Source organism: Zophobas morio, unplaced genomic scaffold, assembly GCF_036711695.1.
Source record: "Zophobas morio isolate AGI-343-1 ecotype UQ-CSIRO unplaced genomic scaffold, CSIRO_AGI_Zmor_V1 ptg000086l, whole genome shotgun sequence".
Taxonomy (NCBI): domain Eukaryota; kingdom Metazoa; phylum Arthropoda; class Insecta; order Coleoptera; family Tenebrionidae; genus Zophobas; species Zophobas morio.
The window spans coordinates 52,146-70,651 of NW_026972191.1; the positions used below are offsets into that span (position 1 = coordinate 52,146).

An 18,506-nucleotide genomic window follows, 5' to 3' on the forward strand; every position below is an offset into this window, starting at 1 on the left:
CTTGATCGCTTTTAGTCACTGCTTTTAGTCACTGAACACACAAGAACTAATAATGACGCTTATGAGTCCCAATAGAAAATATATAGGAAAAATAATGCAGAATAAGGAAAAAATAAATTAGGTAGTAGGGTGAAATGCCAGATCAGCAATTTATTATGTCCATATATGGACATTTAGAAGATTGATATATTTCAAGGTCATGAAAAAACTATTTCCGTGAGAAATGCAATTCGGCACTTTTCGTGAAACATACAAATCAGCAATTTGTTGCATTTTCTTGAAGACGTGCTCTTCTCGGAAATTAAGTCTTCAAGGTTATGAAAAAACCTATTTCCGTGAGAAATGCAATTCAGCAATTCTGTAAACACGTGCTCTCCTCGGAAATTAAGAGTTCAAGGTCATCAAAAAACTATTTCCGTGAGAAATGCAATTCAGCAATTTTATGCGCTTCGAGGTTTGTCTCCATCGATGCTCTCGAAAGAAACACAAATCAGCATTTTTTTTTTTTGTTTTTTGTGTCTATAAGAAGGTGCGTTTCTATAAAAGTAGGTCCCAATGTCCTACTATTACAATCATTATCATGAATATGACAAAAATTGAAGCAAACCATACACGATCGTTTCTTAAACAAAAATCAATGACTTCCTTTGAACTGCGACTGCTCTTAGTATTTTCTATTATTAACCAATTGGAAAATTGGTAATTTTCTTCTTCGGTTTTTATCTTGTACGTCAAATGATTCTGCATTGTTATATTTTTCGCATAGAAAAGATGATGATAACTGGCTTCGATTAGATTGATCGGTGTCATTTTTTCCCAACATTCTTTTTCGTACGTCTGAATATACAGCAGACTTATATTTGAAGTGTTGTAGAGATACAAATTGTTTTCAACAAGCACACTTAATAGTATTATCACACTTTGCTAGGTAGAAACATCTTAGACTTATCTTCTTGTACACGTTGATACTCGTAGGGAAGAAGTTTTTAGAGGTGGTAAATGATGGTGGTAGGGTAATAGCGATAGAAATAACAAATTATTGTTTTCTTATTTATTTGTTAAATGTCGCATGGTAGGCGTTTAAGGCTGTTCTGTCTAAAAACAGGGACCTATCTAACTTTGGGACATAGGTCCCTGAGAATTCGTTGTCCCAGTTTTCCACTTGCGGTGGTGTTGTCGGTGGTTCGTTGAACCACTTTGATGGTGGTAGGGGTGGTGTAGATGGTCTGGGAAGTGCAGTCTCCCAGAGTTTTCGCTCCCTTTCCCAGGCATCTCGGTGGCATTTGAAAATATGCTTCCTCAACCTATTCTCTAAAAGCCTGTGGCTGGCATCATAAGGGCAGATAACAAATTTCTCTATGCAGAAAAACAAATTTTTTTAGAACTTTAAATACTACAAAAAAAAAATATATATAAGCTTACCCATTTCTGTCGTTAATTAATTATTATGTTATGTACTTGCAGGATACTTATTAATCTCTTCTTGTGTGTGATCTTTAATTTATACACTATATTAATCCCCACCCCTACATTTTCCCCCCATTTTTATTACAGTATAGATTTTCTTGAGAACTCTAAAGTTGATGATTCAGTTGCTTTCCTCATGTTTCATTTTTCGCTGACTTGAATTTATTTTTTACGATCACGTTTTCAACTAAAAGTTGCATTTTTTTTTTTTTCGTGTATATAAGAAGGTGCGTTTCTATAAGGATGTGACTTGAGTTTACACATTAGACATGTTCTCATTAAAAAACAAAAGTTTTATTTCTCGACATCTTGATATAAATTCATTGAATAAAGAAAAACGCAGTATCATCCACGGAGTCGAATGTTTGTTACGTCAAAAATTTTCATCGTGCAGAACTTTCATGGCTGGTGGATGTGGCGCATTCCTCTTGGACCGGACGTCTTCTTATACAGACATTGATATTTACGTCGAAATTAATGAAAATATACAAGAGTGGATGAGAGATAATTGCGCCGGCAGTCGCATCTCAAGCTATCTCTATCAATCCAAATGGCCCTGCTGTTATTTGGATTTTGAATCATTTATATTTAATATAATTTTTATTGAATCTCGTCCTCAATTATCATTGGAAGCCAGAATCTTAAGTATCCTTAAATCGTTTGACTTAAACGTTTGTAAAGTGGCAATACACTTTCCAAGAAGAGGAAGTCCTGTTCTGGTAGAATGGAAATTAACAGACGTGAATTTTAACAAGGTAGAAAAAAAAGATCGCATCACCAAATATAAGGAAAGACTAAAGGAAAAGAAGTTACAATTCGAGCCAAACAGTTTGGCTATGTCAGCCTATACTGTGGTGGTGGATCATGATGACTCATATCGTGCTGCTGGACAAATACTTTGAAACATATGAAATAACTCATTATTATTGTATTGAATTGTAGCGTTGATGCTCTTAGATTAACATGTTGAAGGATATTAAATAAAACAATCAAAACTAGCTAATTGTTTTATTGAATTATACATTTGTTTGAGTATTCTGTTTGCTAAAATAACTGAAACAAATTAATACTAAATAAAGTAACACACAAAATACGATTACAAAAATAAGTGCTCCTATCGAAGTAAATATCCATAGGGGAAGTTCAGCCTCCCAGAGTTTTCTCTCCCTCTCCCAGACATCCCGATGACAGTTGAAAATATGTTTTCTCAGCCTCTTCTCTAACAGCCTGTGGCTGGCATTATAAGGACAAATGATAAATTTTTCTATACAGAAAAAAAAAGTTTTTAGAACTTCACATACTACAACAAAAATATATAACCTTACCCATTTCTGCTGTTAAGTATTATCTTATGTACTTGCAAGATACTTATCAATTCGTTTGTGTGTGTGTGTGTGTGTGTGTGTGTGTGTGTGATCGTTAATTTATACACCATATTAATCCCCACCCTTGCTTTTTGAAGAGAGGCCCCGTTACAATCACTTTTATGTGGTTTGAGACGATATCTGGTATTCCTGCAGATACTACAGCCTACTGTCTTATTCTTCACGACCGAATGGTAAAATACATCCCTGCACAAGATGTCGTCAGAGTGTTGTAAATAATTTCATCTGTTATTGTATTATTATGTTTGAGGGTAAATAAAACTACATATAACCCATTTCTGTGTGTGTGTGTGTTTTATTCATGGTTACCAGAAATTACATGTAAAGTTTTCTTATAATCATCTAACTTAATCGAGGGCCATTTTGTTGAATCAGGTCCCTCAGTCCATCCTAATGATATTTCAGGATTGGCTTCTCCTTTGACAATGTTCTTTTTGATCCAGTTGAAAATTCTTCGATGCTCCTGATTTTGAGAAGGTTGAAATGCGAAAGAATCGTAATTTATTATTGCTAAAGACTCATAGAAAGTACTGAGCGCTTTATGGTTTGCCAAATACGCAGCCCGACACATAAATTCATCCACGCACTGGTCGATCCTTCGATAATTTTTCCGGATATTCTCAACAGGATAGAATATATCTCCAAGATTCTGCCAGCGATTATCACTCAATAATTTATAAATAAAACATTTATACGTTAGAGTATTGTCCAAATAGTTGGTGGTCATCAAAAACTCCAAAGCAGCATAATTTAAATTTTCAATTTGGTCTCTTTCGCATACATGTAGGAATGCATCAATGTAACCATCGACACATTGCTTTCTTTGTAGCAGAATACAAATGTCAAGTGTATAAAAATCACTTTCACTTTCGGCAATCCATTTAAACACTTCGTCCGGTACAATAAAATCTTTTTTATCGATGAGATGAAGGAATAAATTTAATTTCGTTCGATCACTCGCAGCGGCTTTAAGATATGTTTTGTACACACTTTCGGATGCACAAAATGCTTGTAAATCAACAAATTGTCTCAAGTCAGACATTGTTGTAATAATGAAATAGCCAACATCGAATAAATCATCTGTGAAATTTAATTGCTTATATATGACAATCCCCACTTTTTTTAACTTACGTGCGAAATATGATATCCCCAAGGTTTCGTATCCGTTGCAAATCTTGTGACAATCCTTTTATCATCATTGGGGCTGAGAACTACTTTTTCTTGTTTTACTGTGTAAACAGTATGATGTTTGGACTTGATGAGTCTTTGTGATTTTTCGTAACTTCGATTATTAAATAAACATTCTTTGTAATTTTCAAACGTTATTGTTTTAAGTGATGCTTTTGTACTACCTTTGGATTTTTTAACTAATTTTTTATTGAAATCGTCACTTGCAATTCTATATGCGTACATTTTAGATCTGAGACCCACAAATTCTAGCATAATCTTACCGTTATTTTCATCTTTCATTAAACCTGGCACTTTCTTATTTTTGAGTTCTATACCATAAATATTATATAAATCATAGTCAGAAGTATCAAATCGATGTGAATCTTTCTTAATATATTTGTATATATCGTCTACGTGAAATTCATAAATTAGGCTGTCAGTGTCGGTGTAAAGTAACTTAGCATTATTTTTAAATGTTTCCTTAATATAGTCATAATGAAATTCATAGAGAAAAGTTTTAGAAATATCTAAAATGCAAAAACCAACATAAATTGGTTTATTCAAAAATATTTCTAGTTTACTCATTTCGATTATTGCTGAATCATCATCAAATACAACAGAACTGTGAAAATTTGGTTTAGATATAAGAGAACGAACTCCCCATCTTCCCTCCCATTTACTAACCAATCGAATATCGCGATGTTTTCTTACATTTTCCATGCATTTACCATAAATAGCATTAATCATTAATTTAAAAAAATCTTTTTCAAAATCGTTCTTTGCTTGCTGCCTAAGTTTTGTATTTAAATCTATATATTCCTTTAACCACGCAGATTGTTTGAATTTCATAACACGATGTACACATTTTATTTTCATACCAAATTTTGTATACATTTTTAAATTCCGATAATGAATAATATAATTTTTCTTGGGATATAAAGTCAACAATAACTTCTTAAGTTTAGATCTTGAAATGGGCGGTATCATATGCTCTGGAGCTAATGGTAAATCACTATGTATTTCATGTAAATCTATTGGATAATCTAAATCGCATTCAATAATATAACCGATTGCTGAATTTTCTGGGGTATCTAAGATATCAGCTATATTGAAATTTTCTACAAACTCAAATTCTCCATACGGTAAATATTGAGACATTGCCGCTCCGTAAAGGTTGTTAACATCAAAATACATTAAATAGGTACTATCTTTCGAAGGATCATATTCTTCTTTTGACATGTATTTGTTATTGGCTTTACCGTATCTATTGGAACACTGCGAAACTCCACCTCTAATACCTCTTTCTACAAAAAGAACTTTATCTATATCCGTTAAAAGTTCTAGTTTAATTTCTGTTGTTTTTAACATAGCATCAAATGTTAGGCCCGGAGCAGTATAATAATGCAACGGATCAAGTTGATAAGTATTTAAACAAGTAGTTCGAAAAGCTTCAAATACATCGGCTAGAAGAAGCACATCAGTTTTTAAATATAAATCAGAATATTCTCCTAATGTATGAATATTAAAAGTATTCCATACATTGGTAGCATGGGAATAATCTTCATATTTAATATTTTCATCGTATAAGCGACTATAGAAATCCTCCTTATCGGGCAATTTTGTTTCAAGTAGTTTCTCCCAGGAGTTTATATAATCGTAAGGAAACACTCCCTTTCTGTTTAACAAATCAAATTCTTTCATATTATTACAATTTGCCAACGTAATAATTTTCTGAGAATTATCTAAATTGGAGGAAAGTTTGTCTAAACTATGTGGCATAAATCTGAAAGAATCAATAAACCGTAAACTAACTTTCGTGTCTTCGACAAATTTAGTAAACGAGATATATCTTTCTTTGTTAATGGGAAGTAACTTAATATCACCTTTTATTGAATTTGAAAGTTCTTTAATAAAAAAATGGGCATCATATCCACTCATATTATGAAAGACCACAGGTATAACACAAATATCTTTATAATTTAAATTACAACTTTGATGGGCAGCGCCTCTATACATTCCAGTTAAATGACTATGATCGCGTACTTTTATGTTATTTTCCGAAAATCCTTTTTTACATATATGACATATTTGGGAGGATTCAAACTGCTCACGTTCTTCCGTAGTTAATGTTTCCATGGAAATAACGTTCTGAAATTTATCGTTGCAAAAATGAGCCATTCGATGTAACTCCTGAACGAACCATTGAATGCAATTTTTACCTCGATACAAACGAAATTTAGAAAATGAATTATCATATGAGCAGTGAAAATAGTAAGCAATGCTGTGCGCAATATGTTTTTGATAAGTTTCGGTCTTATTCGTGGTGGACATATGCGGTTTGGTACAATCAAGAAGAATACTCTCGAGATCTGCATAAATAGTAAAAGGTACTTTTTCTTGATGTCTATAATTTTGAAAATACAAGTAATTTTCGTTTTCTGTTGGCAGTCTTATGGAATATTTATTAATACTCTGGCATGAAGTTTTATGTTTTTGGAGCAATTCCTCGGTGGTGAAATAGTTTAAGCATCTTTCGCATATATGAAATTTACATTTATGGAGGGAAAGTTGCGTAGCTAAAAGAGCTGACAAATTTTTTATCCATACGAAATGATAGAGCAATTGTTGATCTTCAAAGTTATCATTACTGTTATTAGTATTTTGTATTTGTCTTTCAGCGGGTAGCATAAGCAAATTAATTGTTTTATAAGAATTTGAAAATCTAGTGCTTAAACGACAAGGTAAAATTTTTTTCTTCTCGATGCAGTATAAATTAATGGCAAGATTGTTGAGTTCCTCAAATTTTTGAATGTCTTTAATTGTGATTGGGAAGTCTAAATTATCATATTTCAACACATTTTTGAAATGAGGATACGATGATTTTCGGTCTGAATGTTTATCGGTAGGGAATAAAGCCGAAACTATGGCCCAAAGAAAACAATATTCATCATTATTTTGTACATTAATTATTGCATGTTTTTTTTTTATAAAATCTGGCGTGGATACAAAAGTTGAATAGCCGAATTTAATTGGGTCGTATTTATTTATGTTAATTTTCAATCCCAAAATTTCATACAACGCCCAACCGGAATCCTTTTCTGCAAATTCCTCCAATTTTTTCATGATTTTATCAATGACGTTTTCTTCGTACCATTCCTTTAAATTTGTGTATTGATCAATGTGTTGATTTTTTGTTGAAAATGTTTTAATGTCTGTTTCACCAGAGTGCGGTTGAATAAAATTTGCCGAAAAAATTACATTTACCTTAAGCATTGAGTTTTTCCGTTCTTTTTTAATTCTAAACATAAAGCATTTAAAAGATTGTCGAAAAAACTGAACAGGATCTTTAATGTGGTGGTTACTTATAAATCCTGTACGAATTCGTTGTTGAAAACAGGATTCGACATCCTGCCATGTTACATTAGCCACCTGTTTAATATAGCCTTCACCAGTTTTTATAGATAATTGTTTTTTCTTATTTAAAAGCTTTAGGCGATAAAATTTCAAATATGCCAAACTTGTTTCTAAGGAATTCGCGTTTTCCAATATATTTTCTCGATGGATTTTACATTTGAGTGCTTTTCTAATTATTCTAATACTGGTATTGATATAAACTAAAAAATGTTTAGTTTCTTCGATTGTTTTGATTTTACTTATGTATTCATGAATTAGCTTAAGAGAGTTTTTACATATAGCCGTCACTGATTCTTGTGATTTCATTTTTTTGTCGTGAAACTTGCTCACCACAGCAGAAAACAAAAACACTACTATTTCTCGTTGACTAGTTTCTTGTTTATATGTGAATTAATTTGCAAGTTAAAACTTGCAACTTTTAGTTGAAAACGTGATCGTAAAAAATAAATTCAAGTCAGCGAAAAATGAAACATGAGGAAAGCAACTGAATCATCAACTTTAGAGTTCTCAAGAAAATCTATACTGTAATAAAAATGGGGGGAAAATGTAGGGGTGGGGATTAATATAGTGTATAAATTAAAGATCACACACAAGAAGAGATTAATAAGTATCCTGCAAGTACATAACATAATAATTAATTAACGACAGAAATGGGTAAGCTTATATATATTTTTTTTTTGTAGTATTTAAAGTTCTAAAAAAATTTGTTTTTCTGCATAGAGAAATTTGTTATCTGCCCTTATGATGCCAGCCACAGGCTTTTAGAGAATAGGTTGAGGAAGCATATTTTCAAATGCCACCGAGATGCCTGGGAAAGGGAGCGAAAACTCTGGGAGACTGCACTTCCCAGACCATCTACACCACCCCTACCACCATCAAAGTGGTTCAACGAACCACCGACAACACCACCGCAAGTGGAAAACTGGGACAACGAATTCTCAGGGACCTATGTCCCAAAGTTAGATAGGTCCCTGTTTTTAGACAGAACAGCCTTAAACGCCTACCATGCGACATTTAACAAATAAATAAGAAAACAATAATTTGTTATTTCTATCGCTATTACCCTACCACCATCATTTACCACCTCTAAAAACTTCTTCCCTACGAGTATCAACGTGTACAAGAAGATAAGTCTAAGATGTTTCTACCTAGCAAAGTGTGATAATACTATTAAGTGTGCTTGTTGAAAACAATTTGTATCTCTACAACACTTCAAATATAAGTCTGCTGTATATTCAGACGTACGAAAAAGAATGTTGGGAAAAAATGACACCGATCAATCTAATCGAAGCCAGTTATCATCATCTTTTCTATGCGAAAAATATAACAATGCAGAATCATTTGACGTACAAGATAAAAACCGAAGAAGAAAATTACCAATTTTCCAATTGGTTAATAATAGAAAATACTAAGAGCAGTCGCAGTTCAAAGGAAGTCATTGATTTTTGTTTAAGAAACGATCGTGTATGGTTTGCTTCAATTTTTGTCATATTCATGATAATGATTGTAATAGTAGGACATTGGGACCTACTTTTATAGAAACGCACCTTCTTATAGACACAAAAAACAAAAAAAAAAAATGCTGATTTGTGTTTCTTTCGAGAGCATCGATGGAGACAAACCTCGAAGCGCATAAAATTGCTGAATTGCATTTCTCACGGAAATAGTTTTTTGATGACCTTGAACTCTTAATTTCCGAGGAGAGCACGTGTTTACAGAATTGCTGAATTGCATTTCTCACGGAAATAGGTTTTTTCATAACCTTGAAGACTTAATTTCCGAGAAGAGCACGTCTTCAAGAAAATGCAACAAATTGCTGATTTGTATGTTTCACGAAAAGTGCCGAATTGCATTTCTCACGGAAATAGTTTTTTCATGACCTTGAAATATATCAATCTTCTAAATGTCCATATATGGACATAATAAATTGCTGATCTGGCATTTCACCCTACTACCTAATTTATTTTTTCCTTATTCTGCATTATTTTTCCTATATATTTTCTATTGGGACTCATAAGCGTCATTATTAGTTCTTGTGTGTTCAGTGACTAAAAGCAGTGACTAAAAGCGATCAAGATGAAATACTCACTAAGTTTAAAGAAGCCCAAAATTAACATTTTGCAAGATATCGTAATTCAGGTAGGTCTTTTTATTTTCATCTGTTTTTCATATATATATTTTCAATATTATTGCAATGTTTTTTTCTTTTTTAAACAATAATTAAGGAATGTTTATTTATTTTGTAGCCCCCCTTGCTCGCTGCAGCAGCACCAGCACCACCACCAGCACCACAACCATCACCACCACCGTTGAGGTTGATAGATGATCTGTCGGAGGAGGACCTCAAAAAGCTCCGAAAACTACGTTCGCCTGAAGCATCAGCCTCAACCTCCAGCCAAGAAGAACGGCAACTGTCTCCGCTGCCCCTCCATCTTAGTCCAGGTATTTTCGATATTGAGCGACCAGGAAAATGCATGGACTTATTGAGAAGTATATGCGAAGAGATGGAGTCGGAGGAGCAACAGGTAACGGAGGCGCCCGCTGAAGCTACTCCAGAACAGGAAAGGACTCCAGAACAGGAAAGGTCCAGCTCTCCGGCTGCGATACCCTCCTCCCCTGCTGCTGCTGGTGGTGCTGCCCCTCGTGCTGCGACATCATCCTCCCCTGCTGCTGCTGGTGCTGCCCGTCGTGCTACGACATACTCCTCCCCTGCTGCCTCTGGTGCTGTCCTTCGTGCTGTGACATCCTCCTCCCCTGCTGCCCATCATGCTGCGACATCCTCCTCCCCTGCTGGGTCATCAGTGACCGATGACGACTCAGCAGATGAGTTTGAGGGTGTCAAAAGTGCTGGTGCACTTTTGGCCGGGTTTAGGGCCCAATTAAGGGAGGTCGAAAGACAAAGTGTGGTGCGGCAGAAGGAGCTCATAACCAGGAGGAAAAAGCATGTGAAAACCATTAAACAGTTAACGAAGGATATTGCACGATTACAAAGACAGCTAGTGGAGGAGCAAAGGGGGTGCAGTGACGTTGAAAAGGAAATTAAGAAACTGGGGGAGAACAGTGTAAATGTTAGGGACCTGTACTCAAAAATGAAGTGTATTTAAATTTATAATAGTAGTTGTAGTAGTAGTTTTTGTAGTAGTGGTGGTAGTGGTAGGGAATCGTCGTAGGGGTAATTATAGGATAAGCATTAATTAATAAATTAATAATGTACATATATACATATAATATTTTTTGTAAGTATTGTAGTGTTAGAAGGGTTAGTAGTTGTAGTAGTAGTGGTTATACCTGAATAAATTACACGAGTATCTTATTTCGCTTTTTTTTTTTTTTTTTTTTTTTTTTTTAAGTGTTGCATGTTGGGCTTATTCGAATCCTTTTTCGATGGTCTTTTTTTCGACCTGAAAAAATTTTTACGTAGCGACCTTGAAAAAACTAAAAATGGCTCCTGTATCTAGGTCGATGTGGACAGAATCGATTTTTTTGAGCAAACTTATGCGTTCGTTCCAGAAGAAGGTTTTGATGTATACAACCGATATTCTATCTCTTACCATTTGGACACTAGAAACTTTTGCCCTTTTCTCCCTTGTTTTCAACTTTTTTCAAAATTTTTTTTCTTCAACATATGCCTTAATTTTTTTAGCTTTTCCCCGTTCCCCTGTGCCGACATGCTACCTCTTACCGCTTACGAACTATGACGTTTTTTCGTTATTACTACTAAACGCTAGCGAAAAATATTTATTTTGCTAAGTGGACCTATAGACTGTTCACTCAGAAATATTTTGATGCAAAAATATTTTTTTTAAGTTTTGCCGTTTCGACGCTACAAACTTTTGCCCTTTTCACCGCCATGTTGCAAGTTAGCTGAAAAACGTCGAAGGGGATGTATACGACACGTATTTTTGGATCTTTTTTGTCCTATACACGAACCTTCTATCTCTTACCGTTTTCGAGTAACAAAGTTTTTTTCTATTTGAACGGTAAACACACCTATGACTCATATTTATTTTTGGTTACGGTAAGCTAGTAGTTCATGAGGATGCATTTTTTTATGGAAAAACAAACTTTTCAAAATTTCGATAAATTTTTTTGGAGATTTTTTATTTTCAATTTTTCTTTATATCCTTTGGGTTTTTTTAACTTTTTTTTTCATCAAAACTTCTAATTTGCTTCCCTACTGCTCAAGGAAATCTTTTTTTCTAATTCTGACAACCTTTTTTGACGAACATTTTTTGATCCCAAACTCAAATTTTCACATATTTAATTACATGGACCTATTGACTATTCATCCGAAAATATTTTGACACAAAAAACAAATTTTTAACTAATTCCGTTTGGTCACCACAAACTTTTGCCCTTTTCTCCGAAATGCTAAACTCAAACTAAAAACCGTCGACACAGGTGCATGTGTTTCGTATTTTAGGAACTTTTTTGTCCTTTGCACGAACCTCATATCTCTTACCGTCTTCGAGTAAAACATTTTTTTTTTATATTTAAACAATTATTGAACCTCTAACCCACATTTATTTTTACACAAATGTGTCATTAGTTTATAGGGATGCATTTTTATTTTTTTAACAAACTTTCTGCCCTTTGGCACCCTCAAGCGATAATTCTTTTTTTTTAATATTTCCGAATACGTCCCTGTCTATTGAAGATAAGAGCGTCCAGTTCCGTAAGAATTTGCTGAAACAGCATCGCGTTATTTAATTCTGTGTTGTAATAATGACGGGCGGCGTGTTTCGGTTTATGAATTTTACCGTGAAAGATTTGGGAAAAAGGTGGTTTTGTTGCACTAAATAGTGGCTTCTGTGATGTGTGCGTGTATATGAATGTTTTCGAGGGACAACGGATAATTTAATTGCCTGTTTTCAATGTCGTAAGCAAACATTTTTTAATTTTAAACAACACACATTTGATATTTTATTCTAATAATAACGGACGTGTTTTGCATAATTATTTTTACGTTGAACTGATTGTAACGTACGAGATTTCGAGTGCAAAGAAACTTAAATCGGCGGAAAGTTGCTGATGAACATTTATTTATTAAGAAAATAACAGGAATTTTATCGGAACAAACACGGCTTTTATTCGTTGCGGTTATTCGCAATTAAATAATTTTATATGAGACTGGGGAAAATAATACACCAAACGAAATAAACAATATTTATTATAATTTCAATTACAACTTAAGATTACACAAACAAGTTCGTACTTTATACATTTTAAGCAACTAATAAGTTTTAAATTTAAATCTAATTTAGGACGCAGTGGTTTAACCGCAATGTGCACAGTTATTTAACTGATTTTCTTTGCTGAATAATTTTCAATTCTGAATCCAATTTTTCGATTGTTTCTCTAAATTTTCGTTTCTTCTCCATCATTTTTTCGATTAAGGGCTTTATTTGCAATTCGAAACGTTCCACATTCATTTGAAATCTTTTAACATCGTATAACCAAGTATTAATTCGGCTTTCTTTATCATTTATTAAGAAAATAACCGGAACTTTGTCGAAACAAACACGTCTGTTATTCATGACGGTTTGCAATCAAATATTTTTTACATGAGACTGGGGAAAATAATACACCGAACGAATTAAATAATATTTATTATAATTTCTATTACAGCTTAAGATTGTTCAATTTAGTTCTTATTTCATACATTTTAATTGCTTCTTTTAAATAACTAATTCGTTTTAAGTGTAATTCTAATCTACGATGAAGCAGTCTAACTGCACTTGATTTGTTTTCCACATGAACCAATGCCTTCTTCATTCTTCGATAAATTCGATATTGATGGTTCGACCGATCGGACCTCTATTTACCAAGTACAATTTCAAGCCGTTCACGATCTTCTGGTTCAGATCGCTGATCACTGAGTCGGTGAATTTTTCGGTAAATCTCTGTGGAAGTATCGTTCTAGACTCTTCAAGTTCCACAAATATCTTGTCACCGTACTTTGTAGACAGTTTACTAAAATTTTTTGTTAAAAATTTTTTATTTTCTTCTAAAGTTTTCGCACTCACAAAAGCTTGCAAGTGAGACTCTTTATTCAAGGTAGAAATGAAAGATGACATTTCAACTTTACAAAGTGTTAAATAATTGAATTCAAAAAACTAATTAATTCCTACAGACGAATCCATCGACTTTTATACAAGTATAAAACGGAAGTGGGGATGCGAGATTGCGTCCGAGATCCCTCCCCGACCTAAACGAAAAGAGGGGATAGATCTCGAGACGAACGAGGGCAATAAACGACCAAGGTCGTGCAACGACTAGGTCAATGATCGCCCGATGAAAAGTAATGGGGGAGCTGGACCAGCTGGCAAGGACAGCCACGTGCAACGACAAGGTCGACAACAAATGAAAGGTCAATGACCGCTCGATGAAAAGTAATGGGGGAGCTGGACCAGTTTGACCTCATTTGACCTGGTCTAGAACCCCCACTATATAACTACTCCCGTAGGGTATCTGATTGGCTTAAAAGTACAAGAAAACACTTCAAAAGTGACGTTTCTGAAGAATTTTAACAGTTTTCTTGTATCTACGAACGCCAGAATGCATAAAATTGACCTAAACGTCTCCTTTTCCTATTCTGAATCGATTCTGCATGCTTTAAGTGTGTTTGGTGGCTCAGAACCATCAAAAAACGTTGAAATATAGTTCAAATTCAATAAAAATCGACAAAAATACAATTTCTAGCTAAAATTTGATGGTTTCGTTGCACTTTCCGAGCCCGTAGGGTATCTGATTGGCTTAAAAGTACAAGAAAACACTTCAAAAGTGACGTTTCTGAAGAATTTTAACAGTTTTCTTGTATCTACGAACGCCAGAATGCATAAAATTGACCTAAACTTCTCCTTTTCCTATTCTGAGTCGATTCTGCATGCTTTAAGTGTGTTTGGTGGCTCAGAACCATCAAAAAACGTTGAAATATAGTTCAAATTCAATAAAAATCGACAAAAATACAGTTTCTAGCTAAAATTTGATGGTTTCGTTGCACTTTCCGAGCCCGTAGGGTATCTGATTGGCTTAAAAGTACAAGAAAACACTTCAAAAGTGACGTTTCTGAAGAATTTTAACAGTTTTCTTGTATCTACGAACGCCAGAATGCATAAAATTGACCTAAACGTCTCCTTTTCCTATTCTGAGTCGATTCTGCATGCTTTAAGTGTGTTTGGTGGCTCAGAACCATCAAAAAACGTTGAAATATAGTTCAAATTCAATAAAAATCGACAAAAATACAGTTTCTAGCTAAAATTTGATGGTTTCGTTGCACTTTCCGAGCCCGTAGGGTATCTGATTGGCTTAAAAGTACAAGAAAACACTTCAAAAGTGACGTTTCTGAAGAATTTTAACAGTTTTCTTGTATCTACGAACGCCAGAATGCATAAAATTGACCTAAACGTCTCCTTTTCCTATTCTGAGTCGATTCTGCATGCTTTAAGTGTGTTTGGTGGCTCAGAACCATCAAAAAACGTTGAAATATAGTTCAAATTCAATAAAAATCGACAAAAATACAGTTTCTAGCTAAAATTTGATGGTTTCGTTGCACTTTCCGAGCCCGTAGGGTATCTGATTGGCTTAAAAGTACAAGAAAACACTTCAAAAGTGACGTTTCTGAAGAATTTTAACAGTTTTCTTGTATCTACGAACGCCAGAATGCATAAAATTGACCTAAACTTCTCCTTTTCCTATTCTGAGTCGATTCTGCATGCTTTAAGTGTGTTTGGTGGCTCAGAACCATCAAAAAACGTTGAAATATAGTTCAAATTCAATAAAAATCGACAAAAATACAGTTTCTAGCTAAAATTTGATGGTTTCGTTGCACTTTCCGAGCCCGTAGGGTATCTGATTGGCTTAAAAGTACAAGAAAACACTTCAAAAGTGACGTTTCTGAAGAATTTTAACAGTTTTCTTGTATCTACGAACGCCAGAATGCATAAAATTGACCTAAACGTCTCCTTTTCCTATTCTGAGTCGATTCTGCATGCTTTAAGTGTGTTTGGTGGCTCAGAACCATCAAAAAACGTTGAAATATAGTTCAAATTCAATAAAAATCGACAAAAATACAGTTTCTAGCTAAAATTTGATGGTTTCGTTGCACTTTCCGAGCCCGTAGGGTATCTGATTGGCTTAAAAGTACAAGAAAACACTTCAAAAGTGACGTTTCTGAAGAATTTTAACAGTTTTCTTGTATCTACGAACGCCAGAATGCATAAAATTGACCTAAACGTCTCCTTTTCCTATTCTGAGTCGATTCTGCATGCTTTAAGTGTGTTTGGTGGCTCAGAACCATCAAAAAACGTTGAAATATAGTTCAAATTCAATAAAAATCGACAAAAATACAGTTTCTAGCTAAAATTTGATGGTTTCGTTGCACTTTCCGAGCCCGTAGGGTATCTGATTGGCTTAAAAGTACAAGAAAACACTTCAAAAGTGACGTTTCTGAAGAATTTTAACAGTTTTCTTGTATCTACGAACGCCAGAATGCATAAAATTGACCTAAACTTCTCCTTTTCCTATTCTGAGTCGATTCTGCATGCTTTAAGTGTGTTTGGTGGCTCAGAACCATCAAAAAACGTTGAAATATAGTTCAAATTCAATAAAAATCGACAAAAATACAGTTTCTAGCTAAAATTTGATGGTTTCGTTGCACTTTCCGAGCCCGTAGGGTATCTGATTGGCTTAAAAGTACAAGAAAACACTTCAAAAGTGACGTTTCTGAAGAATTTTAACAGTTTTCTTGTATCTACGAACGCCAGAATGCATAAAATTGACCTAAACGTCTCCTTTTCCTATTCTGAGTCGATTCTGCATGCTTTAAGTGTGTTTGGTGGCTCAGAACCATCAAAAAACGTTGAAATATAGTTCAAATTCAATAAAAATCGACAAAAATACAGTTTCTAGCTAAAATTTGATGGTTTCGTTGCACTTTCCGAGCCCGTAGGGTATCTGATTGGCTTAAAAGTACAAGAAAACACTTCAAAAGTGACGTTTCTGAAGAATTTTAACAGTTTTCTTGTATCTACGAACGCCAGAATGCATAAAATTGACCTAAACGTCTCCTTTTCCTATTCTGAGTCGATTCTGCATGCTTTAAGTGTGTTTGGTGGCTCAGAACCATCAAAAAACGTTGAAATATAGTTCAAATTCAATAAAAATCGACAAAAATACAGTTTCTAGCTAAAATTTGATGGTTTCGTTGCACTTTCCGAGCCCGTAGGGTACCTGATTGGCTTAAAAGTACAAGAAAACACTTCAAATGTGACGTTTCTGAAGAATTTTAACAGTTTTCTTGTATCTACGAACGCCAGAATGCATAAAATTGACCTAAACGTCTGTTTTTCCTATTCTGAGTCGATTCTGCATGCTTTAAGTGTGTTTGGTGGCTCAGAACCATCAAAAAACGTTGAAATATAGTTCAAATTCAATAAAAATCGACAAAAATACAGTTTCTAGCTAAAATTTGATGGTTTCGTTGCACTTTCCGAGCCCGTAGGGTATCTGATTGGCTTAAAAGTACAAGAAAACACTTCAAAAGTGACGTTTCTGAAGAATTTTAACAGTTTTCTTGTATCTACGAACGCCAGAATGCATAAAATTGACCTAAACGTCTCCTTTTCCTATTCTGAGTCGATTCTGTATGCTTTAAGTGTGTTTGGTGGCTCAGAACCATCAAAAAACGTTGAAATATAGTTCAAATTCAATAAAAATCGACAAAAATACAGTTTCTAGCTAAAATTTGATGGTTTCGTTGCACTTTCCGAGCCCGTAGGGTATCTGATTGGCTTAAAAGTACAAGAAAACACTTCAAAAGTGACGTTTCTGAAGAATTTTAACAGTTTTCTTGTATCTACGAACGCCAGAATGCATAAAATTGACCTAAACGTCTCCTTTTCCTATTCTGAGTCGATTCTGCATGCTTTAAGTGTGTTTGGTGGCTCAGAACCATCAAAAAACGTTGAAATATAGTTCAAATTCAATAAAAATCGACAAAAATACAGTTTCTAGCTAAAATTTGATGGTTTCGTTGCACTTTCCGAGCCCGTAGGGTACCTGATTGGCTTAAAAGTACAAGAAAACACTTCAAATGTGACGTTTCTGAAGAATTTTAACAGTTTTCTTGTATCTACGAACGCCAGAATGCATAAAATTGACCTAAACGTCTGTTTTTCCTATTCTGAGTCGATTCTGCATGCTTTAAGTGTGTTTGGTGGCTCAGAACCATCAAAAAACGTTGAAATATAGTTCAAATTCAATAAAAATCGACAAAAATACAGTTTCTAGCTAAAATTTGATGGTTTCGTTGCACTTTCCGAGCCCGTAGGGTATCTGATTGGCTTAAAAGTACAAGAAAACACTTCAAAAGTGACGTTTCTGAAGAATTTTAACAGTTTTCTTGTATCTACGAACGCCAGAATGCATAAAATTGACCTAAACGTCTCCTTTTCCTATTCTGAGTCGATTCTGTATGCTTTAAGTGTGTTTGGTGGCTCAGAACCATCAAAAAACGTTGAAATATAGTTCAAATTCAATAAAAATCGACAAAAATACAGTTTCTAGCTAAAATTTGATGGTTTCGTTGCACTTTCCGAGCCCGTAGGGTATCTGATTGGCTTAAAAGTACAAGAAAACACTTCAAAAGTGACGTTTCTGAAGAATTTTAACAGTTTTCTTGTATCTACGAACGCCAGAATGCATAAAATTGACCTAAACGTCTCCTTTTCCTATTCTGAGTCGATTCTGCATGCTTTAAGTGTGTTTGGTGGCTCAGAACCATCAAAAAACGTTGAAATATAGTTCAAATTCAATAAAAATCGAAAAAAATACAGTTTCTAGCTAAAATTTGATGGTTTCGTTGCACTTTCCGAGCCCGTAGGGTATCTGATTGGCTTAAAAGTACAAGAAAACACTTCAAAAGTGACGTTTCTGAAGAATTTTAACAGTTTTCTTGTATCTACGAACGCCAGAATGCATAAAATTGACCTAAACGTCTCCTTTTCCTATTCTGAGTCGATTCTGCATGCTTTAAGTGTGTTTGGTGGCTCAGAACCATCAAAAAACGTT

General features: G+C 34.3%; 1 protein-coding gene across 1 annotated transcript; it reads left to right on the top strand.

Moving 5' to 3' along the window:
* The first annotated feature begins 9,512 nt into the window (after window positions 1-9,512).
* Window positions 9,513-10,540, top strand: LOC135144229 (protein CIST1-like). The gene is made up of 2 exons (XM_064076210.1): window positions 9,513-9,575; window positions 9,683-10,540. The coding sequence occupies exons 1-2, from the start codon at window positions 9,513-9,515 to the stop codon at window positions 10,538-10,540; spliced, it is 921 nt and encodes a 306-aa protein (XP_063932280.1).
* Window positions 10,541-18,506: the final 7,966 nt, after the last annotated feature.